The following is a 25,784-nucleotide window of genomic DNA, read 5'->3' on the forward strand; positions in this document are numbered from 1 at the left end:
AAATGTTTATTTTTTTATTTAAAAATCAATATGGCCACATCTATTTTCAAGTCAGTCTGATAAAAATCTGTAATTCTCAAAAAAAAAAAATTAAAAAAATGTAATATGCTTATTGTCTGCCAGTTTAAAGTTATCAGATGAATGAGAAATTCATATTTATAACTGAAAAGATAAAAATAAGTGACTGAGTAATAACAAAGGAATATCAGCTGTTAAACGTCACGATCATCTGTTGATGTTTAAATATTTGTACATTCGTTGTCAAAAATTAATAAAATAAAAACCCTATATTTATATAGGAGTGAATAAGAAGTAGGTTTTTGTATTTTAAATTTGCTTCTTGCTTAAATTAACTGTTCTATAATCACTGTTCACTAAAGCAGTGCAAAAAATTTCAGAGGATCAAAACAACATTCAGGAAAACTTCAATTGTAAATGAGAAAGAAAACAATTACTTTTTCAGAAAATTCTATTAGTATACTATTGTTTCGTATAAGCATCCTTGGCTTCGAATCACTTGACCCTGGTGCTTAATTTAGATGACTACAGAATATGTATAAAAATAACAATAAATCTTCATCAATCTGTTAATTGAAAGTGTTTGATTTTAAATTAATTGATCATTGAACATGAAAAACAGAATTTGTTAAAGGAAATGTGAAACTGCGTAAATTTTGACAAACCTTGGTTCCATTATATCGAGTAATACTCTCTGCTAATGAAATCGTTCGAGACAACATGGTAGCCATATTTTTTTTTTTACTACAAAATAGTGACCAACAATGAATGAAGTTTATCTAACTCTGTATACAAATGTTGTAAATAGGCGAGGTTGACTGTCAAGTGCAAGATGTATTCGTGTCGTGGCCTTGTGTCCCCACCACACAACAAATAAATGAGCTATCTAAAGGTCTGAGCACAAGTGTAACGCTTCTACACACTGAACTATAGGGCCGTTTCGAATTAGGATTTTTATACGGAAGCGTACGGAAGCACCTATTAGGTTGTTCAAGTTGGGTGGGGGGAAAACCAAAATGGCGATAAAATATAATAATAAAATATATATTTTAAGTGGGAATTATCGCAGCAGTAAAAGATTTCAAGTTAGTAAACAAACACCCCTAACCTCAAAATTTATATTTTATCACGAATTCAGAGAATCTATAAATGCAATTGAATCAAATATATAACAAAATTAATTATCAACACACATTTTAATTTTATTATATGTCAACATTTTATTATATGTTTTCCATGTTTAAAGTATGAATAAAATTGATGAAAGTGGAAACTAATTTTCTTCCCCATAAGAATAACATTGTGTCGTCTGTTTGTTATACCCACTGAACTCTATATATCTATGGAATACTGTCTGACATTGATGGTCGCGAACCGAGAGAGAGGTCTGATTCTTGTATCCCTCTCCTTCTCTTGCTAAACTGCGCAGGCGTAGTACAATACGTTCCAAAAGTTTACTGTTAACTGTGTTATGTCATGTTCACGTATACATACTGTTAAATATTTTCCAATGGACCTGTACAGCATTTCAGATATATAGGCCTTTCTCCAATAGGAACCTAAACTTTTGCGTTGCGTGACTGACGCGTTGATTTTAGCATTGGTTGCCAATAGCAACCGACGCAATGCATACGCAACGCAAGAGTTTAGGATCCTATTGGAGAAAGGCCTTATAGAGTTCAGTGGTTGTCCCTCCAGGCCTATGACGTCATATCTTGAACTCAAATTATCTCGATGAACTGACACAGCCTAATGAAATTTTGGAACGTAATTGTATTAGGATTTTAGTTTCTATTTTTAATTACCTATTTAATGCAATAATAAAATTTATTAAAAAAAATAAAATCGTTTTTTATTATTGTATTAAATAGGTAATTAAAAATAGAAACTGAAATTCTAATACACTTAGGTTCCAAAATTTCATTTAAGCGAGACATGTATTAAAAAAATTCAACTTCATCCCGTACATTTCTTATGTTTGTTTGTGCACCGCTTCATTGCCATTTTGGATTTCCCCCACCCAACTTGAACAACCTAATACACTACCCTAATGCATGAAGCAAGAAGATTAGAGACAGGCAGGAGTAACTCTGGTGATGAGGATGTCGTCGAAAGTGAGGGCAATGAAGGAAGATTCTCTCTGCATAAGTAGTTCGTGCGGTAACCAAAAATGGTTTACTGTGCAAGTATATATAAGGACAGAGATATATTTGTATTCTTTTCTATCTCGTTCACGAACGCGCCCCTGGCGGATTGGTTCAAGCGTATTTTGAGCGATTTCGCTTAGAAATGTATTTTTTTTTATCAAAAACAAAACTCTTATTTTTTTAAACGGAAATATTAGTAAAAAAAATTCAATTTTTTCATAAAATATATTAGTGAAAAAAACGAATTTTTTTATCAAAAATGTTGTTAAAAAAAATTAATTTTAAAAGGGAATACACTGGAACGCCGGTTATTAGGACAGCTCGGGTGTGTGTCCGAATAATCTGGAAAAGTCACCTTGACGAAAAAGCATAAACATACAGGCACGTGAGAAGTTTTGTTTTTTGCCTTCGATTGAAATTCATAACCAAAGTTTGACAGTTGAAAAACAATTTTGAGGTTAGGCGCATGAAACGTGAGAAAAGAAAATATTAATTAAGTGAGAAATATTAATTGTTTTTTAGAAATAAATCAAATTTTACTTAGCAAAATTGTCACACAGCTTATTAATTTTAATCATATTCATATAACACCAATAAATAATTGCAAAATAATACATTAAATCAAGGCGGGGAACGGACTCTTTAATAGATGCGCTACTGCGTGCAGAGATAATTCCCTTTTCTCCTCATCCCGTTTTAGTGCCTAAGCATTCTAAATAATCCAGTGTCCTAATAACAGGCGTTCCAGTGTATTAGAGAAAAAAAATGTATTATTTAATCAAAAATATTGATGAAAATTTAAATATTTTTTATCAAAAATATGAGTGACAAAAATATTGGAGAAAAAAATTAATTTTAAACGGAAATAATGGTGAAAAATGTATTATTATATCCAAAAAAATATTATTTTTGATAACACCATTTTTTTCATGAATATTTCCTTTAAAAAATAATGTTTTTTCAGACATATTTTTGAAAACATAATTCATTTTTCCTAACAATATTTTTGATAAATAAATTAATTTCTCACCAATATGTTTGTTTAAATAATACAATTTTTTGTCAAATATTTCCGTTTAAAATTAATATCTGTAACCATTTTTTGGATAAAAAAATTTTTTTGATAAAAAAAATTAATTGTTTCAACAATATTTTTGATAAAATCATTCCTTTTTTAACAATATTTTTTTATAGAAATAACTAATTCTTTCAACCTTTAAAATGCTTTCATTCCTTTACAACTTAATTTTTTTCTGACATTTTTGATAAAACAATTTTTTTTTCATGAATATGTCCTTTAAAAATTAATCTTTCTTTAGCCATATTTTTGAAAATAAATTTGATAAAATAGTATATTATGCATCTAGGGAGGAAAATGGTTGATTTCCGCGAGAGTAGTTTGCAGTTCGAGACGTAGTGTACGGAAGCCTGCACGGCTCACGAGCGTCTCGGACGCAAGTGGCGGTGTTTCGTACCACAAGTGGCACCAAGTCCGTCCAACTTGTGGCAAGTTCGTTAGTTTGTGCCACTTGTGGAAAGTGGATTTTTTGAAGGGTCATTCACAAATATGAAAATTCCGTTGGATCCTGTTGCTATCTATTTCGTCAGTGCTTTTCATTTCAATTTCATGTGAAGAAGAAGAAATGAATTTTATAAGATATTAGTAATATTAGCATATTAGTAAATGTCATCGAACAAACTTTTTATAGTTCACACATAAATACTCCTTCCAAACGTAAATATACATATTAATAAACTAAGGATTCCACTAAGAATTAAGCGGAAGTTTTTTCTTAGTTTTTTTTAATTTTTCTTAGTTTAGAATAAAAATAAGATTTTTTGGTTATGTTGTCATTTTTTAATTTAAAATACATGAAGAGGATTTTATTTTTTAAAATCAAAAGTATATTTTTATGAATATTTAAGATTAATAAAGATGTCAATATCATTTTTTTACACTAAAATGTAATCTTTTACATGTATTTTCAAATAAAAAATAACAACATTTTTTAAAATCAAAAGTATATTTTTATGAATATTTAAGATTAATAAAGATGTCAATATCATTTGTTTACACTGAAATGTAATCTTTTACATGTATTTTCAATTTAAAAATAACAAATTCATTTTTATTCAAAAACATTAAACGGACTTGCTCGGATGAAATTATACTTGAAATGAAAAGCACTGACGAAATAGACGGCAACAGGATCCAACGGAATTGTCATATTTGTGAATGACCCTTCAAAAAACAAGTGGCACGAACTAACGAACTTGCCACAAGTTGGACGGACTTGGTGCCACTTATGGTACGAAACACCGCCACTTGCGTCCGAGACGCTCGTGAGCCGTACAGTACAGGCTTCCGTAGTTACGGAAGCTTCTATGCGCCACCACTAAGCACTCATTCGCTTTACGAGGGACGATTGAAGGTACGGTCACACGACTTTTGGAAAAACCATTCTTGTCTTTCTCTCTCCTAAGACAGAGACATAAGATTGTCTCACTCTGCATTTTCTTACATTTCCCAAAGACGGAAAATGCAGAGTGAGACAAACTTATGCGTCTGTCTTAGGAGAGAGATAGACAAGAATGGTTTTTCCAAAAGTCGTGTGACCGTACCCTGAATCGACCCACTCGTGCGTGCCTCGTAGTGTGCTTCGTAGCGGGCTCCGTATCCGTATCTCACGGAAGCTTTGATGATGCTTATTTGTTTTGATTGCAAACCCAGTATAATTATTTTATTGTTATTACCGTATTTTAATAAATGAAATGACATCAAATGTAACAAAACAGTTTAATAAAAATTAATTTATAAGCATCAATAGATTTTTATAGGTACTGGTTAACATTATCGATAGAATATTATTTATAGTGATTAAATAATAATGAATGCAAAAATGTTTACGTTTATCTATTTGTTTAAATCTTAAAATTTTAATTCGTTTCTACATAAATTACAAGTTAAAAATCAAATAATAATTTCATTTCTTCATGTTTAAATGTTGTTAAATATACATATATTGTTATTATTTATTTAACGTATTAAAAGTCAACTTTATCTTGAAACCTTTTTATCAGTAACATATTTCTCTATTTTTTAATATTTTCTTTGTAAATAATTTATATCAGCAGATATATGTATATAATATGACAGAATAAATATAAAATTTTCAGAAATATTTTTTCTATTTTGTTTTTAACAAAACGATCATACATTAACCTTAAACTAATAAAATTAAGCACATTTAAAATTCAACTGTTTAATAAAATCTATCAAGAATATGAATATTTTTGATTAAGTATATCAGATAATTTTACATTTGATGACATTTCATAGAAGCTTCAGTACGTATCCGACTCAGTTGTGCTTAGGCCTAATGAGCGCACAGTGAGCATAAAAAAGGTTCTCAACTTGTTTATAAAAGTAGCTTAGTTTCAAGGATTGTGATTGGTTAAAACGTTGCAATTAAGAGGTGCACTTAAAATGGGCTACATTTTCTCATGTTTTCGACCAAAACAGGTGTGCTTGTTCTATTGTTTTTTAGGAACTTGTTTTGTTTACAAACTTTGTACTGAGCAAACGACTTTATTCATACGGCTAAGGGAGCGGTCATAGCTCGCCTGCAAGTGCAGTTGCCAATGGCAACCGTGTAAGTCTAAGAGAGACAGAAAATCTTCTTTCTCTCTTACTCTTATACGGTTGCCATTGGCAACTGCACATGAAGGCGAGCTGTGACCGCAACCTAAGGCCGTTCCCGAATTGGGATTTTTGTCGCACTTTTGATAAAGAGTATACTCGGGAAGTATGCAGTGTCCTTGTTTTTCCGTGTGAAAAAAAGGACACTGCATCAAAAGTGCGCTAAAGGTCTGAGCAGAAGAGAAACGTAACCGTAATCGCAAACGGAAGAATGAGTTAGAGAAGGATAGACATATTGTTTATCTTTCTCTAACTCATTATTTCAGTTACGTTTGTGGTTACGATTCCGGTTATGTTTCTATTCTGCGTTGGCCTTAAAAATCCCAATTCGGAAACGGCCCTATATGGCGGACATTTTAAGTTTACCTTAAGCTTACTGTAAGTTTACATTGTAATCTTACAAAGCTTACATGTAAGTCTGCTGTAAACTTGTAATAAAGGCCAAAGCAGAATAGAAACGTAACCGGAATCGTAACCGCAAACATAACTGGAATAATGAGTTAGAGAAGAACAAACAATATATCTATCCTTTTCTAACTCATTCTTCCGGTTGCATTTGCGATTACGATTCCGGTTACGTTTCTATTCTGCTCAGGCCATAAGTTATTGCGCTGTTTGGGAATCTAAAATCTTGGTTCCTTCATCAAGTTCAAATTTGAATTTTCTGACTCTCTCATGGAGCATTTTCACCTTTGGTAAAAAAAATTTTACTTTGATTTTCCGAAATGCAAAGATCTGATTAATTGTCCATTATCAATCAGATTGTGAACAACCAATCAGATTGGTGTATTTCGGAAAATCAAAGTAAAATTTTTTTTACCAAATGTGTAAATGCTCCATTACTCTTGTACGTTACCATGACAACCTGTTGACAGACTGGTAGGCTGTAGAACTGTGGCCGCTCCTTTAATTCGGTGACTTTTTGTCTGCTAGTGGTAAGATCTTTCAGTTAAATCATTTCACATTTCAGATATTTATACTGCATGCGACATTGTGTGACCTTTGTTTACATTGGAGGTCAGTTACATATTTCGTTATTGTTTTGAAATAAAAAGAATAATTTTTTAAAATGCTGGAAGTCAATGACAAAAAGGTAAGTTTTAATAACACTGTCGAAAATTAAATATTGTCAATAAAATTGATGTTTTCATGTTAAGAAGTTAAAAGAAAGTTAATTTTGAAAAATTATAATATTAAATCAAATAATAATAGTTTATTATTGTCAGTATAAAATTAATAAGATATATGTAATAAATTCCATATTCAGACCGACATTTATTTGTCCAGAATTACTTTTTAGAGCGGGATAATTTAAATCGGTATGTTAAAAATTATATTTATACCGATATCTATTTATTATAATATTTTGTTTTTTTTAATAATAATGATTTTAACTTTTGGTCTACACAAAAATCATGAAGATAGTAACCACTCCAAGTCAAGGAAATCAAAAGAAAAAACAATTGTTTTAACGTTTAAGGAAGTTTATCCACGGAAATGCAGACCTCCAGAAAAAAATAATTAACATTTATATAATTAAAATAATATTATTAATTGTACTTTCTGAAATAAAAAATATAAATTTTCAAGAAAAATATTTAAAACAAAAACTTTATTTGTTTATGCAATTCGCATAGGATAAAAATCACATAGCTTCTACAGAATTTTTTAAAAATAATTCGATTTCAATGTAATATGGCCTATTTTCATCAGAAAATGATTCTCTACAACATCACTGTCGGGATTTTCAAACAAGCAAGCCTGTTAAAAAGTATTAATGTTTGTTTAAAAGAATCTAAATTTTTATTTTAAACAAATAGTCATATTTTCCAAACTGCTCGCTTGTTTGAAAATCCCCACGGTGAAGTAGTAGAGAATCATTTTTTGAAGAAAATAAGCCATATTTCATTGAAATTGAATCATTTAAAAAACATCTGTAGAAGCGATGTGACAGTAAATTTTAATCCTATGCAAATTGTATAAACAAATGATTTTTTTTAATTTTTTTCTTAAAAATTGATATTTTTTCTTTCAGAAAGTACAATTAATAATATTATTTTAATTATTCAAATGTTAATTAATTATTTTTTTCTGGAGGTCTGCATTTATTGAAGTAAAAACTATGACTGTTTATAAGAAGCCCATGTACGACTGAAATACATAATAGCTTGCCCCCCGGCGGGGCCCAGGGGCGGAGCAAAAGAACCGGCTCCAAAGGTTTCATTTTTGTAAAATTCTTTCATTTAAAAATAATTTACACTTTTCGTAAGTTTATAATAGCCAAAAATAAGGTACAAATAATATAAAACATTATAAAAAAATAGTATTTATTTTTAGTATACGAAATAATATAAAACATAATAAAACAAGTTGTAAATTCAGATGTTCATTACATGAACATTTTGTTTCCTCTTTACGATCAGCAAAAAAATTTGCTTCTTCGTGGAGAAAGCAAAATTTTATTGCCAAAATGTGAATTTTTGATTTACCTCAAATGTATACTTTATATATGTCGTAGGCAATTAGAAGAATTCGCCATTTAGCTAAATGCCTAGGCGTTTGGCTATTTGCCTGAAGCTGTGTCGGCAAATAGAAGAAAATGGTTAACACATAGAAATTGAATTATATATTATAGTTTACATAGAATACGGAAAAATTTTTTTTTGGGTTTTCTGAAAGAAAAATTTTTAAATGTTAATTATTATTTATTCGTTAAGTTAAATTAAATTTTACTTATTTATTGGAACATGGTTGGCTCTGATGGCAATGAGAATTACATAGAGTACCCGATTTGAAACAAATGCATCGTTTGGTTTTACATTGCGATTGTAACGTAATTTAAGGAAATAAATTTATTTTGTTTTGATCATTTGTTTACAATTTTTACAAATTAAATGTACATATCTGACGTTTGTTTCAGAAATTAATTTTATTTTGTTTCCAGCTCCTGTTTATAATTTCTATGTGTTAAAAAAAATTTTTTCTCCGTATTCTATGTAAACTATAATATATAATTCAATTTCTAAGTGTTAACCATTTTCTTCTATTTGCCGACACAGCCTCAGGCAAATAGCCAAATGACCAGTCACTTAGCTAAATGACTAATCTATTCAGGCAAGTAGACGAATTTAATCATTTTCCAAGTCCATTCGTCTATTTTGTGCCATTTAGCTAAACGCCTAGGCATTTAGCTAAATGGCGAATATAACATGTTTCTATAAAGAAAAAAATTTGTTTCCGCCACTTGGAAAAGTTTTATAAACGAAAGGACTACAAAGCTTCCTCCACGAGGAAGCAGAAAATAGTATTTATTTTTAGTATACGATGCATTACAACATTTTCGTAGTGTTCTTTATTTTTAATTGTAAAAAATTTACATTAGTTTTTCTTTTTACAAAATATATTTAATTCTTAATTTTAATTTTCAAACTTATTATTCTTATTTAAAATTAAGAGTTACAACATTACCCAGTAAAAAAAAATAATTGAGAGTAAGGAAAAATAATTGGGAGTTAGCTTACTTTGTATTCGGTTTGGCGTCTAAACCGTGTAGGGACGTTACGGCCAATTATTTTTTCTTACCCTGAATTCTTTTCACCTGGATTGTTTGAATTGATGTTTGTTGATCAACGTTCGCATTACAAATGAATAGAATGCATGTTCCGAAGTATCAAAATGCCGATTTGGAATAAGAAATGTAAAATTTTATGAAAAAGAAATCAAAATAAGTTTCTTCTATATTTGATGTCATGAAATTATTTAATAGTTTTATTAAACAAATTTAAATTTTTTTTTATATTTTATAAGATAAAAATATACCTTTTCAACCAAATAGGTGACATCCGAGGGGAAATTTACTAGTTAAAAACGTGTACACTTGACTACCAGTAATACATCTTATTTTACCCTTATTACTAAGTATTACACGTTATTACAGAGTATTACACATTATTACAAAGATATTACAGACTTTTTTGCGTTATTACAGTACCGTAATAACACATTATTACACGGTATTACACGATATTACACAAGTATTACAGGAAGAGTGTACACTTGACTACCTGAGTAAATTCCCCCTCGGTGTCATCAGAAGCTTCAACGCAGAATTTACTTATATCTTCGGCAGTAAAATCAATGATTTCTTTGGACAATATCCTTTAGCTTGTTTCTTCATATATGAATTAACCTTTTCCCATTGTTTAATGTTAATATTTTCGTACGCAAGCAAAGTAGCTTTGAGCATTGAAAATCTTGACCAACAGGTTGGTGGTTTGAGTTTGTCTTCCAGCCAGAGTTTCTTGACATAAACTAAAAGAACAGCTTCACACATGTTCTCAGCAGCGATATTTTTTTCTTTTCTCCATTCACAAAATTTCTCATAAACGGCCAGGTATTTTATTTTCGATTTTGTGGGCAACATATCTAGAACGATGTTTTCTGCTTCTTCTATTACGCTTTGTAAATAGTCAAAACTTTGCTCATTGTCTAAAGTTTCGTCTTCAACAAAGTCCATTTTTATTATTTTTAATTTAAACTATCTTATTTAAACAAGACCAGCTTTTATTGCACTCTATTATTAATAATATAAAAACAGATAAAATCAAGTGAAATATCTCTACAAATTTTTGCACAGGAAAACACAAACTAACCTCAACTTAGTTGGCACCAGAGTTGCCAACCTACACTTTTGAGGTTATTGATAGAACTGCACACGTTCATTCAAAATGTTTTTTTAAATAAATAATTTATAATACATAAAATAATGTTATTTAAAAGCAAGTAAACTTAAAAAATAACATTTTATGTAAATATAGCAAACATATATTTTTAAAATAAAATATTAACTTCTAAATATAGTATTTTAAATCAACGCGCGCATTTTGATCCTGAAAGTAGAACCAAATAACAAGCGCTAGATGGCTGGGCAAGTGTTAACAAATATTTGCTAATAGGGTTCTACACTTTGCCAACATCTGTGACTATTTTGCGAATTCCTTTCAGCATTTTACACATTGCTGTGAAATTTTGCGCATCGCCTTTCCACACCGTGTGAGAATAGGCCATTTTGGATAGGTGTGAACGATTCGCAAACGAGGATTTTGCATGTATGTATAAAGAAAAATATATTTTTTTATTTTTGCAAGGGCCATTGTCCTGACACTTAAAATTTCATAAGAGATTCTCCGGCTTGCAACTACATCCCTATTGAAAAACCCTGTGCAAGATCTTGTACAAGAAAATGTACATGTTTAGCTGCTGAATTTGTACCTGTTCTGGTAAGAACATGTACAAGATATTGTACAATTTCGGCCCCAGAATTTGGAACAAGTTCTTGTACGAGAACTTGTACAAGATCTTGTACAAGTAAATATATTTATTATTTGTATACAAGGAAATGTACATTTTCTTGTACATGTTCTTGTACAAGTTCATTAAAAAAAATTATATTTGAAAAATATTTGAGATTTTAATAATTTAGAAATATTAAAACCTCTTACTTAAGCATGCCAAAACTTATTGAGCAGCTGTAAAGTCCTAAGAAAACTACTACGCAGCCTTTAAAGTTTTTAATTTTTACTAAACGAAGACATAAATGAACCTGTACGAGAAAATGTACATGTTCTTGTATACAAATATTAAATATATTTTCTGTACACGATCTTGTGCAAGATCTTGTACAAGTTCTAATACAAGAACTTGTTCCAAATTCTGGTGCGGAAATTGTACAAGATCTTGTACATGTTCTTACTAGAACAGGTAGAAGTTCAGCTGCTAAACATGTACATTTTCTTGTACAAGATCTTGTACAGGGATATTCCATAGGGATCTTTTTGATCCAAAGTCAGTTTTTGATGATCAACTTGTAGGTTTACCTGATATAATATAATTAAATAATTAAAATTATTACTATTATTAAGGCGTACTTGCGTTTGAACAACAAATTTTTTCGATTTTTTTACATTTTTTTAATTTTTATAATGTCAAAAATACGCGTGTAAAATATTATGAAGAAATTCAAATTTTTATAAAAGTTATACACGAATATATACCTGCATGTACGCAAAAACTATAGCAAAAACGATATGAACATAAACTTTAAATTCGTCTTTCTCGAAACAGCTTTTTTAAAACTGGTACCCCCTGTAACAAAAAATCCAAACCAGATTTTGAGAATTTCTTTCTTGTATGTTGTTAAAAAACACATTCTTCAGTGAACTAATTATCAAATTTTTAAAAATTAAAATTTTTTTCACTTTTTATAGCCAAAAACTGTAAAAAACTGATTTTAAAAATTTTTGATTTTAAAAGGACGCCATTTTGTTTTTTTAGATTTTTTATAATTCCATGATATTAGTCCACTGGTTATTCATGTACATAATAATTGAAGGTGCGCATGCAAGAACGGACGAGGCGCTCGGACTGAACCTCCACCACAACGAGATAACAAAAAAATTATCTGAAAAATAAAATGTCTCAAAAGAGAAAAAGAAATATATTAACGTGTAGAGAATTACATAACGCACAAGTTCTTTTAATATTATTTTCCTTAATTTTCAGCAGTTTTTGCAAAAAATATTAAAAACTGCAGAATTGTGATAACCTGAAATCAATAACATTTTGAAACATATATCACGATATCTCCGTTTTTTATAAATAAAATTTTTTGTTCCTTCATACCTAAATAAATTTTGAATTAAGGAAACCGTTTGTTTCAACAAAATTTAAAAAAATTTACTCGTTTATATTATTTTTCAATATAAAATACATCATGTTTGGTTTTGGGTTTTTATTATTTCGTGAAGAAAAAGTATGCAAAAAAGATTTACCTGAAAAACTTCAAGCAGCAAAGTTGTGTTGCTTTTGATATGGAGAAGTTTTTTCTGAAGTTTCAGATCGATCTGTTAAAAACTGTAAAAATTATAAACATTTTTATTCGAGCATTCGTTGCTTCGAAAGTAACCTTTTGAGTAAAAGGCGATAGAATTTCAATTAAATAATGAAGTTAGCTTATAGTCAATCGATTATTATAACCTATTTAATTTGATGTCTATAATATTATGCAAAAGACGAGAATTGTCTTTAAATTATTCATTATTTTATTTGCTTTTCTTCGTTATTTTAATATATTGTTTTTAATTCATGTCAAATAACGAAAACACGGATAGTCAGAAAGGGCGAAAACGGACCAGAAATGAAGATTCGTGGAAAAGAAATAAAAATAAAATTGCTAAAAATCTGGTATATTTTTAATACCGTTTTACTTTTATCTTTATTCTAAAATAATAATAAATCGTTACAAGTAGCCTTGTAAAATTAAATTTTTTTGCGTAACTTGCCTTACTTTAATTTATTTAAATTTATAACATGTAGTTTTTCATATAGTTTGCTTATTTATGTATTAAAATAATTTTTAGGGCCAATCTTATGTTTCCAAATCTGGTGTTGAAGTTCCAGAAAAGAATTTTATTTCCGTAAACGATTCTTGCTGCAAAAAAGAATGCTATCGTACGATTAACGAAAATGACCAGAGAGACTTGCACAATTTTTTTGGAAATCAGGTGACTTTTCTGTGCAAAACATGATCATTGCTTCTGGACTTATGAAAAAAAAGCCAAACTTTTCTGATGAAAATTTTGAACATCAGTCGGAGAAGACTCATTACGATTCATCAGAAAATGATCGCGGAAAAACCTTTAACGGATGAACGGGGAAAACACGATAATCATGTTGTTAGATTAACAAACGATGTGAAAGGTTTAATTTTAAAACACTGCGAAAGCTTACCTCACACTGAATCACACTACACTAATGAGAAAACAAAATTAAAATACTTTGAAAATCCTGAATTAACTTATTAATTAATTAATTTTTCTATTTACAATTGAAAAAGAGAATTTTTAAAAAGGAGAAAGTATGAATGCTGCCACCTACCGTGCAAAGTCGGCGGCTCAACTTCTTTATCGACTATCAATTTGGATGTCACTAGAAAATTCCCTAGCCTGTCAAACTCACTTACGCGAACATTTTACACTTTAAACTTTATTTATTTAATAATAACACGTTAATTTATCACAAATACAGCTCAAATCTATCACTAAATACTTCTATTATTCAATTAAATTACACTTTTCCACAGTTTCCACTCAGTTTCTACACAATTTTCACTCCAACTAAATGTTTAACCAATGTGTAACGAATGTACAACGAATTCAGCCTACATTCCGATTTCGAGATCCGCCAGGGCTTCCAAATAAAAAAAGAATTGACAATTTATCTTCATTTCTTCAAATGTTATTAATTATTTAAATAAATTGTATTAATTATTATTAATTTAACACCCGTTTATTAGAAATAGTTCATTTAGGGCTCGTTGGATGCGGATTTTGATAAGCATTCTAATGGTGTTTTTAAAAGTACTCTAATTTTATTTGTTCGTAAAATATTTCATTTTTTATTAACTTTTGTTAGTTAATTAATTAATATCTCGAAAACAAAAAATAATGCCATCTCAAAAATTTAACCATCGATTTATTATGACTTAATCATAATTCATGATTTTTATCGCGCTTCAAAATGAGGAAGAACATGTTTAAAAGTTATAAACAAATTTCATTTTTTAAACAAATTGTTTAAAAATTAATATTTTTTTAAAAAAATAATTTTTTTCTAAAAGTTTAAGGTCTTTTGCGTAAAAAACATTCTCAACATTTCTCTCTATTTTTAGTAGGGAAAAAGTTATAAGTAAAGCAAAAAAATATTGCTCTAATTTGTTATTGTAAATATCTCGAAAAATATTAAAAATTTCAAATTCAAAATTTGTACACTTATTTAGCACCACTATCACTACAATTTATCGAATTTTGAGAAAAATCCGAGACATGACCCCGTATTCTCATATGAAATGACTCATATGTATCTCTTTATGGAAGGGTTATTTAAAAAAGGTTTCAACACCGTATGCAATTTTCTTTTAGACGCTTTCAACAAAGAAAGAGAACATGACGTGTGCAATAAGATATATTTATTTTCAGGTGCGTGTGGGGGTCAGAATAAAAATTATTTAGTATTAAAGTTTCTTTTACAACTAGCATCCACATGGGAAGTAGAAATTGAGCATATTTATTCCGTTAGAGGCCATTCTTACTGTCGGTGTGACAGTAATTTTGATACATATGCGAAAAAAGAAAAAGAAAGCAGAGTGAATTGAAACGGAAAAAGAATATATTGATTTAATAATAAGTGCAAGGTCTGAAAATTCTTTTATTATTGTGAAAAGCGACGAAATCTTTGTCAAGGATTTTGAAAAAATTGTAGAAAAAAAGGTGGTTCTCCCGAATAATATTATGATTAGTAAAGCGGTGAAAATCGATTATCACTCAAACGGAAATATTGTTATTTACGATAACTACAGAAATGAAAATGGGAAAATGTTTTACATTGACAAAACTGATTTAACTTTAATAGATTTAGATAATGCACAAAAGGCAAAATCAGTTGTAGTTACGAGGGAAAAAATCGATGATATAAAATCATTACTTCATTATCTGTCACCAACAGGACAAACATTTTTTAACGAACTTATAAAAAAGTCTTCGAAAAAAAGGGCAAAGGAAAACTTTTAATGTTTTAAAAGTTCAGATGAAATAAATTTTTACTGAATTCTTTGCAAAAATCTTTTTTTCCACAATCCTTTTGCGAGTTATATTCTGTATTTCTAGTAATTAATTATTATGTAGGTAATAAATTATTATCAAGATTAAAAAACTAGTTTTACTATAAATTTTTTTTTAATATACAGATAATTAAAAATTACATTTTATTTTTCACAATTATTAAATCAATATAGAATTGTTTTTCTACCGGTAAATAACTTATTCAACAAATGGAAATAAAGTTTTTTAAAAAAAAATGCTGCAAATGCAGCTTCAAAATAAATAAATAAATTTGCTACAAAGATAAAAACATTTTTAAATAATATTTTTTAAACAAATATTTTCATTCTTTGTAAAACAACTGGATTTTGCAATATTTTATATATACTTTAATAATTAAAATTGACATAAAACAATTTTTAATATTTTTGTTTCAATAATTATTTTTAACAATTTTTAATCAAAATTATTTGAAAAATAATTTTTACCGCTTATTTTTTTATATTCAATATGTGCATACTTCACTTGGTTTATTGTCCCGCTCGCTCTTATTTTATTTAACAGGTTACTTTCAAAGCAACGAATGCTCGAATAAAAATGTTTATAATTTTTACAGTTTTTAACAGAATGATCTGATACTTCAAAAAAAAAACTTCTCCATATCATAAGGAACGTAACTTTACCGCTTGAAGTTTTTCAGGTAAATTTTTCTTGCATACTTTTTCTTCACGAAATAATAAAAGCCCAAAAACAAACATGATGTATTTTATATTGAAAAATAATATAAACGAGTAAATTTTTTTAAATTTTGTTGAAACAAACGGTTTCCTTAATTCAAAATTTATTTAGGTATGAAGGAACAAAAAATTTTATTTATAAAAAACGGAGATATTGTGATATATGTTTCAAAATGTTATTGATTTCAGGTTATCACAATTCTGCAGTTTTTAATATTTTTTGCAAAAACTGCTGAAAATTAAGGAAAATAATATTAAAAGAACTTGTGCGTTATGTAATTCTCTACACGTTAATATATTTCTTTTTCTCTTTTGAGACATTTTATTTTTCAGATAATTTTTTCGTTATCTCGTTGTGGTGGAGGTTCAGTCCGAGCGCCTCGTCCGTTCTTGCATGCGCACCTTCAATTATATTATTATAATTTAGGATTAATTTTCTTAAAGTTGGTGCAAAAAGTCTGGGGGCATTATGCCAATATGAGTATATTACGAGATAATTGAGTCAGAAAGTCTGATTTTTGTGTAAAAATATATAAATAATATGTATATACAGTGGTTTTTTGCCAAATTGCTATTTTCTTCACTTGTATCATATTTTCAGAGTCTATTGTGATGAGAATGTTTTAATTTTATGGACTGATTTTTCCACCCCCTTAATAAAATTTAATTTTTAATGAAAAATGTCCTTATTTGGCGTTTTTTGATATTTTTTGATATTTAAACTGCTGTAACATTCACAATTTCATTTAATCAAAAAATTTTACATAAAAAAGTTGTTTGCTTTCTCTTCAACTATAACACCGTCCGACAAAATTCAACTTTTTTTTAGACCCACAAAAAAATCCAACATTTTTGGAAACTAGGACCCAAAAAAAATACCCGTATCTGGCCGTTTTGCTAGATCAAGTCGTTTGTGGTTTTTAAGGGTGAAAACAACCCCTAAATGAAAAGTGACAAGATATCTTTTAAAAATTATATAAATTTTATAAACTTGGTATCTGGGGGTTTTCTGGGTCGCTGATGACGAATCTGATGTTAAATTGTCAAAATTCAAAATGGCGGATATAAAATAAAAAATTAATAACTTTTTAAAAATTTGATCGCCATATTCGATCCGCCATTTTGAATTTTGAAAATCTGACATCAGATTAATAATCAGTGACCCCGAAAACCCCCAGATACCAAGGTTTATAAAATATTAATAATTTTTAAAAGATATCTTGTCACTTTTCATTTAGGGGATGTTTTCACCCCTAAAAGCCACAAACGACTTGATCTAGCAAAACGGCCAGATACGGGTATTTTTTTGGATCCTAGTTTCCGAAAATGTTAAATTTTTTTGTGGGTCAAAAATTGTGTGGACAAATATATGTAATGATATGTAGTGAAAAAAAATGAAATTTAAAAATTTTGAAAATCCTGCAGTTTTTGCATTTTCTGATGAAAATTGCTGGCTAACGAACTTGACACTAACCTTGTGTGTTGAAAATTGCAAGTCGATTCGCTTCGATTTACAAAAGTTATTGTGTCAACATTTTGTGTCTAGGGACAGACATACATACATTAATCGTGTGATTTTGTTTCAATGTATGGCGTCATTGCGGGCCGTTTATATAACAGAGTTTTAAATGTAACTATAAAAAGATTTTTTTCTCTTTTTTAAAATTTTATTTATATATAAAATAAAGTTTATAAAAAAATTTATAAATTCATAAAAATTTTATTTTTTGATTAAGTTAAAAATTTAAAAAACCCATACGATATGTTTAGAATTATAAAAATTTTTTTTAATATTTTATAATTTTTCATATTTTTTCGAAACTTAAAACATCATTATATACAAAATATACATACTTAAATTTTTGAAAATATTTAATTACCAATTAAATTATACTAATAATATTCTTAATATATTAATAATAATAATTTAATAATAATATTTTTTTATCTACTTAATATGAGAAAAATCTTGAGCACGATATTTGACTGTAAAGTAATCGCTCAACGCTATGAAGCTAATGTTTCACGTTGGACTTTAGTACATCTAGTCAATCACGAAAGTTAAGCAACGTTGATCGCGGTTAGTACTTGGATGGGTCACCACTAAGGAATACCGAATTTTTCAGGCTTAAAAAAAAATTTGTGTGTGTGGGATCGTTTATCCTTTTAGAACGTTCCGCCAAGCCACTATATAGAGAAAGAAAAATTGAACTATTTGTTACGAAAAGGTAGGAGTAGACAAGAAAAGAAGACTAAGAATTCTGTTACAAGTTATTGTTTATTGAAATAAAATCTAAAAGAAGTACAAAAGGAAATTGAGAATAGGAATGATACAAGAAGTTGGTAGCGCTCTCGCGCTTGTGAGTCCACCAAGCTGGGTTGGCGCAGGTACCTTGGTTACGGACTGGACAGTTGAATAACAAGAATTCCAATTAATTACTCGTATAATTAATTAGAATTCTCACTCAAATTGGCTTCCACAGGACTCCGCCGATTTGAAGAATTCAGAAAATATTTTTCGTTCGCCCAAGTTTACTTTAAAAAAAAATCGAACCTGGATTCGACGCGCGGACGGGCTAAGTCGCGGCGTTTCCTAACTCAAGGAACTCTTCTGCCAGGTCAAAGACAGGAAAAGTGTTACTTAATGAGCAAGGAAAGTTGTACTGCGTTAATTGAAATTTTGCGACATGCCTCTGGTTCTTACCTCGGGGTCTAGGTAGGATAATTTAGGATTTAGGGAGTAATAAAGAATAGAAGTAGAAAAAATGCACGAGGCCCACTGGACATTGCATATTTGATGACGTGTTTAAATCTTACGCTAGTGTTCGGCACACACTTTGAGAATAGTGCATTGTATATACAGCAGTGAGTCAAATTTTCAAACTCACGTGTGTTTGTTTTGAAATTCCGTAGTCCATAGGCCTGTAGTTTCAGAGGAAAGAATTAAGGATCTCAATGGGGAAAATCGAGGCAGCGAGTAAAGGAATGCGATGTGTTGGTGTAGCACTGTTAGGTACAAGCGCTTATATGTATGCCCGTAGAGCGAGAAACTCATGGTTGTACCTGTACTCATAGGCACGAGAGTCCATGTATGTGTGTGTAACCAACACATCGTTGTACCTACAGCGCGAGATATTTTATTTCATTCTTTCTTCCTCTTTTTTCCTTTAATTCTTATTAATTATTATTATTTGTGAAAATTTTCACTAAAACAATTTAATTTTTTCTTTTCATAACAATATTTATCTTTTAAATTCGGAAAAATAACATAGGTTCAAAATTTGTTATATTCAAAACTCTGCCACAATGGTTGCTCATGCATTTCGTACATTGGTTTTTTAAAAGTTTAGATTTTGAACATTGCCGCAATGTTTCTCGTTGCGTCTGTGACATTTTCAATGCTACCAATCGCTACATTCGTTAATATTTTATTGGGAACATTGCCGCAAAGTCCGATCGACAGAAGCCGCACAGTGAGGCAAAACGAAAACGGGACTTCTTTTCCTCTTTCACCTTAATTATATTTAAAATATGCATGTTACCAAATGAAAAATTTTAAATAAAAACAATTAATCACAAAATTATCATTAAACATTAAAATATTATTGTTCTCAATTATTGTTTAAAATAATAAGTAAAAAATAATAAGTCTATAGTTTTGAAATCATCAATTAACACATTTCGAAAAAATTGAATGTTTTTTAAAGAGTTGAGTTGGTAATAAAATCTTGTTCAACTGTTATGAATGAAAAAAGGTACTGATTCATCCCATGTGACCTTTAATTGACATATTTCTTGCATAATTAATTTTGCATAAAAAATTATATGACCAAGCAGACCTAAAGGGTCAAACAATTTTGCAATTTCAGAGAGAATGGATCTTTTACTTATATTATTAATTATTGGTACTGTTTAAACTCTATAAATAAATGCATCTTCTTTGGCTTTCCAATACATACCAAGAGTTTTTACATCAGACTCATCGTTTAAATTAAATTCATTATCAATATTTTTCTTATCTATCCCTTCTAGTACAATCTTTGCATTGGAAGCCCATTGTCGCATGTTAAGTTGTGCTCGTTTTAGTAAGTGCGTCACTTATTTATAGATTTCTAATGCTTCTTGAGAAGTGGATGCACCAGTGATCAAATTATTAACGTATAAATCTCCTTTTATGACTTTTGATGCTAAAGGAAAATTTTTACCTTCATCCTCTACTAATTGATGTAAACATCGAATGGCTAAAAAAGCAGCAGAAGCGAAACCGAAAGTAACTGTATTTAATTGGTATTCTTTTATTTTATCATTTTCTTGCCATAATATTTTTTGAAATTTTTGATCTTCTTCTCGAATTAAAAATTGTCTATACATTTTTTCTATATCACCTAATAGAACATATTTATAAATACTACAGCAAGTTAATAAACAAAAGACTTGTATAACTTCTTTATATTTTGTTTTCAATTCTGAGTCGTTATTAAATCTTTTTTGTAATGATACAGGACTTTTTAAAGCCAGTGTTCTAGATTTCCCAATTAATTTTGTTTTATTTTTAAAGGGTAAAGCTACAATATATTGACCAATATCATTACGAGTTACATGTTTTTTAAAGTATATTTCACATTCTTCTTCTGGAGAAAAATGTGTAGAATTCGAAATTTCTTCAATAAACCAAAAATTTTCTATCAATGTTTTTAATTCAGATAGCATACACTACCGACGGAAATTGTCGGTACGACTAACGTGCGAGGAGTGGAAATTCGATGCTGATTTTAAAGCAAGATATTTTAAGTTAGAAAAAAGTTAGAGATTTCTAACTTAGATGGTTGGAAAGCTGATAAAATTCTGCTTCTGAATGTATATCAAGAAAATTATTTTCTTTTTTTTTGTATTTATAACGCCGAAAAGATTTCCAGACAAAATTATGCAATTTTCGTACTGTCGTACTAATGTTTTTGACTTCCGGCATAATCTAGAATAATGTATGGAAAAATTTGACAATTTTACAACATAATCTTTAAGATCTTAGCTTTAATTTCCATTTTTGAAACTTAACAAATGTTTTGTGGTTCCTGAAATGTGTTAAAAAAGATCCGAGAATGTTTTTGCTTCCTCGTGGAGGAAGCTATGTAGTCCTTTCGTTTATAAACTTTTTAAAAATGGTGAAAACAAATTTTCCTCTATATAGAAACATGTTATATGAGATCCTGATCAATTGTCCGGATGTATGTATGTGTGTGTGTATGTGTGTGTGTGTGTGTGTGTGTGTGTGTGTATGTGTGTGTGGATCGTTTTTGTGAACACGATATCTTTAACAGGTTTTAATGGATTTGGATAAAATTTGGTAGGCTTATTTAACACATTAATCTCTCAAAAATGACGAGAGGATTTTTAAAAATACCCAAAAAAAAAAATTTTATCGTCTTTTTTCTAAAAAATTTTTTTTAATTGAAAAAATTTTTAAATCGAAAAATTTAAGGTAATATATAATATAATCGTCTTCTTTATGTCAAGATGAATCGATTGATATATATAAAGTATAGATTTGATTGAAATTTAAAGAATTAAAGAAAGTTAAAAAATCAAAAATTCTCATTTTAGCTAAAAAATGATGTGTTTATTTAAATTCATGTTTATATATGAAATAATTTTATTCCCTGCATTGAAACGAATTGGTTGCTATATATAAAGTATAGATTTGATTTAAAATTTGAGAATTAATAAAAATTGAAAAATCGAAAATTCATATTTTAGCTAAAAAATTTTGTGTTTTTTTTTAATTCAAGTTGATGAATAAAATAATTGTATTCCTTGCATTAAAACGAATCGATTCGTATATATAAAGTTTATGTTACACTCAAAATTAATTAAAATTTTCTTTATTTTTCAAAAAATTTAATTAATTTAAAACATTTTTAATTCGAAAGTTTTTAAATCAATCAATTGAATTGGACAAATTCATTGATTCCTTCACGAGGAAGCGAATTTTTTGCTTCACACAATGAGGAAGCATAATGTTTATGAAATAAACATAAAGGACCCCCTACTTGTTCTATAACTCGTCGATCATCACTTTTTGCCGCCTCGCTGCTTGCATGTAGAAAAACATGCTCGCGAGGGGTTTTTCATTCAATAAAATAACGCAAAATTCTGTTTTACCAAAACTTTTAACGTTTTGGTGCAAAAGAAGAAAACGTTAGTGAACGCATTGCATCGCAAAGTTACGTGAGTTTCAACTGGATTCATCAATACAAAGCATTTTGGCGATGAAATGTGTGATTTCGCTAAAGTCTGTAGAAGTCTGTAGGATTTCGTTTGATTTTGCTTGCGAACGCAAGATTTAGTGTTTCTGATCGAGGCCCGTTCGCGTTGCGCATGCGCTGTACTGCGCGATACATGTACGAGTCGTGTTTACTTGTGTCAAGAAGACCAGAAATAATTAATAGTATTTTTAAACATAATTGTGCTTATTAATGTATTTTAAGAAATAATTTTTATATATTTATTTATTTCTTAATTATTATTAAACTAATTTTTTAAATAGTTTTATTCGGCTATAATATAAATTAATAATATAAATTTTTGCCTTACGAAATTATATAATTTATTTTATTTTTGTTATACATATAGACATAAAAGTTCGTAAATATAATTAAAACAACAGCATTCACTATTATGTATATATGTGACGCTCCACGAGAGAAGGGACCTAACGTGCTTTTGACTTAAGGTCCGCTTTTACCGTGCAATGACACAGTGAATGAACCTTAAGTCAAAGGCACGTTAGGTCCCTTCTCTCGTGGAGCGTCACATATATGTATATATTTAATATATTATATATTATATATAATTGTATATTATATATTATTATTAATAATATATATTTAATAGGTACATATATTTAATATATACATATTTTGCCTGTAGCATTCACGCATATTCGTGTTTTTCTTCTCCTTCTTCTTACGCGCATTCTGTTAAATTCTGTTAGATTTCGTCAAATTCCGTCTAAGTCTGTCATAGTCTGTCACAGAATGCGTACACAAAGAGCGGGCTCTGACAGAACGCTCAAAAGTGCAAAGAAAGGTAAATTTCTGAATACAAATCTAATTCAGCGTTTTACAACGTACTGATTTGACGGAATTCGCATTACATTGCAGATATCGCATACATTTATAATAATTTGTGAAGTAATGTTTAAATGATTCTTACGGAATCTTAAGTGAAAAACCCCTCGCATGCTCGAACATTTTTTAACCTGTTTCAGGAACTACAAAATATTTTTTAAGTTTCAAAAAAGCAAATTAAAGTTAAGAACTTTAAGATTATGTTGTAAAATTGTCAAATTTTTCCATACATTATTCTAGATTATGCCAAAGTCAGAAACAGTAGTACGACAGTACGAAAATTGCATAATTTTGTCTTGAAATCTTTTCGTTGTTATAAATACAAAAAAAGAAAAAAATTTTCTAGATATACATTCAGAAGCAGAATTTTATCAGCTTTCCAACCATCTAAGTTAGAAATTTCTAACTTTTTTCTAACTTAAAATATCTTTCTTTAAAATCAGCACCGACACAGGAAAAAAATGTCTTATTCCGAGCATAGTGTAATTTTTTATTTTGATTAGAAAGTAGCGGATAACTAATATTAATCACAAATAATGTTCTAAAAATAAGCCGTTGAGGTCTTAGTGAAAAACGAGATATTAATATGACAAATATTCAGTTCTATTAGATTCAAAACAAGCCTTTGTGGTCTTGGACTCAATACAAAATTTTATTCGCTATAAATGAGACGTTAAAAGTCTTCAATCAAGCCCATGAGGTCTAGACACTAGTGAGTTGTAACTAGACGTACAACGAAAGTGTCAGAGTGTAAAGTGTCATGGACGCCTTTCCAAAAATGTGACGCGTCTATAGTTAATCGGAACTAAAAGAATTAATTCAAAAGACTTACATATTCATTCCTGTATAAAAAATTTAAAAACTATGTTTATAAAACATTTTCATATCATGAATTGTTGTTTGTGTCCTATAAATTCAGCTTCAATTGTTACGAGTGTGAAAATAATGTTATATATACAACATAATTTTATTACAATTTTCTCACAAATATAAAAATATATAAATTATATACAAAAATAAATTGGTCTCTTTATGTATTATATATAAAGTATGATTTATATCAATAAAATGTTGTTTGATGTTTCAAAACTTATGTAAAATTTCAATAATATGGTGTTGACAGGTTTCATAAAAGTTTAGGTTATGTTAGCTAATTTTTATACCGCGCAGTGGTTTGATTTAAGCCCAGTTTCGAGCTTGTGGCTACTTTCTATTTCGAAAGGCAGCTTATTGTTAGCCTCTACAGTAGGCTTAAAGTAAGACTTATTCTACTCTATTGAAAAAAACACGTATAATAATACGTATAAATATACGTAGAATTATACGTATAATACTTGTTTCAAATTCGTATGTCTTATTATACGTATAATAATACGTATTATTATACGTATAATTATACGTGTTTTTTTCACTAGGATATGAGCGAGTTAGAAACTATATCCGTCTAGTTTGTGTCCCATATTGAAACTAGCTTCTTTTCGGGTTTGAAACAAAACTTATTTTTTCCTGTGGAATTTCCACTCCTCGCACGTTAGTCGTACCGACAATTTCCGACGGTAGTGTACATTTAGGATTTATTAATGTTTGAGACTTTGTTGAGAGATCTAGACCTCCACCAATTATCCATCCTAATCGAGTTTTTTGTAAGAATAAATAATTTCCATTTTTTGATAAATTTATAGATCCAATAGAAAAAAGAGAAAAGGTAGTTCCAGATCCAATTAGCATGTCAATTTGACCAGGTATGTGAAAACTGGGGTCTGCTAATAAGATATTTTTAGGAATTTTGAGTTGTTCACGTGATATAGTTTCATTTGGAACTAAATCTGTTATATTAGGAACAATAAGACAGTTAATGGTACGTTTATGTTCATTGTAAATGGATTTGAAAGTTACAGAAACCATACTATTTACGGTGGTTGTGAGATTATTTAAAGCACCTACTGAAAATGAACATTTAGTTTGAGAAAGTTGTAATTTTTTGAAAAGATTAGTAGTTATAAAATTTGCAGTAGCGCAAGTATCGAGTAAAATTCTAGCTTTAATCTGGTTTTTTTAAATCGAACACATTAACTAATGCACTTGTCATTTATTGAAAAGATGTAGTTAATATTAATCTTTAGCCTTGTGATTTCTTAAACAATTGATACATAAACCAGCATCTTTAACTGTTTTAAATCGTTCATTTACTTTTAGTGATAAAAATTTACCTCATTTAAACAAAAAATGAGATTCAGAACAAAGTGGACAATTTTTTGTAGTTGATGTGATAAGAGCTTGTCTTTTAAATTCTGTTTTGCGTTTTATATGATCTTTGCAATAAGTGCCAAGCGCGATCGTAATTATCCTCAGTAATAGAAAAAACTTGGATTTTACGCAAAGCTTCATCTTTTAAAACT

At 29.0% G+C, this 25,784-nt stretch overlaps 2 protein-coding genes across 6 annotated transcripts in view; one reads left to right on the forward strand and one right to left on the reverse strand.

Moving 5' to 3' along the window:
• Nucleotides 1-920, reverse strand: part of LOC127279894 (succinate--CoA ligase [ADP-forming] subunit beta, mitochondrial) — an 87,920-nt gene extending 87,000 nt beyond the window's left edge. The window contains exon 1 of one of the 2 annotated variants that reach the window (XM_051302550.1): nucleotides 684-920. In XM_051302550.1, the coding sequence (XP_051158507.1) occupies nucleotides 684-749 (66 nt within the window). In that variant the 5' untranslated portion in view covers nucleotides 750-920. Of the gene's footprint in view, nucleotides 1-455; nucleotides 516-683 lie in introns of those variants that run through there. The other variant, XM_051302551.1, reaches the window with a different exon arrangement.
• A 5,847-nt stretch (nucleotides 921-6,767) lies between these two features.
• LOC127279892 (UTP--glucose-1-phosphate uridylyltransferase) overlaps nucleotides 6,768-25,784 on the forward strand; it is a 237,922-nt gene continuing 218,905 nt past the window's right edge. For 3 of the 4 annotated variants that reach the window (XM_051302543.1, XM_051302545.1, XM_051302546.1), the window contains exon 1: nucleotides 6,807-6,958. In XM_051302543.1, the coding sequence (XP_051158500.1) occupies nucleotides 6,935-6,958 (24 nt within the window). In that variant the 5' untranslated portion in view covers nucleotides 6,807-6,934. The other variant, XM_051302548.1, reaches the window with a different exon arrangement.

The sequence above is a fragment of the Leptopilina boulardi genome, unplaced genomic scaffold, assembly GCF_019393585.1.
Source record: "Leptopilina boulardi isolate dan_hultmark-lab unplaced genomic scaffold, ZJU_Lbou_2.1 LbouV2_224, whole genome shotgun sequence".
Taxonomy (NCBI): Eukaryota; Metazoa; Arthropoda; class Insecta; order Hymenoptera; family Figitidae; genus Leptopilina; species Leptopilina boulardi.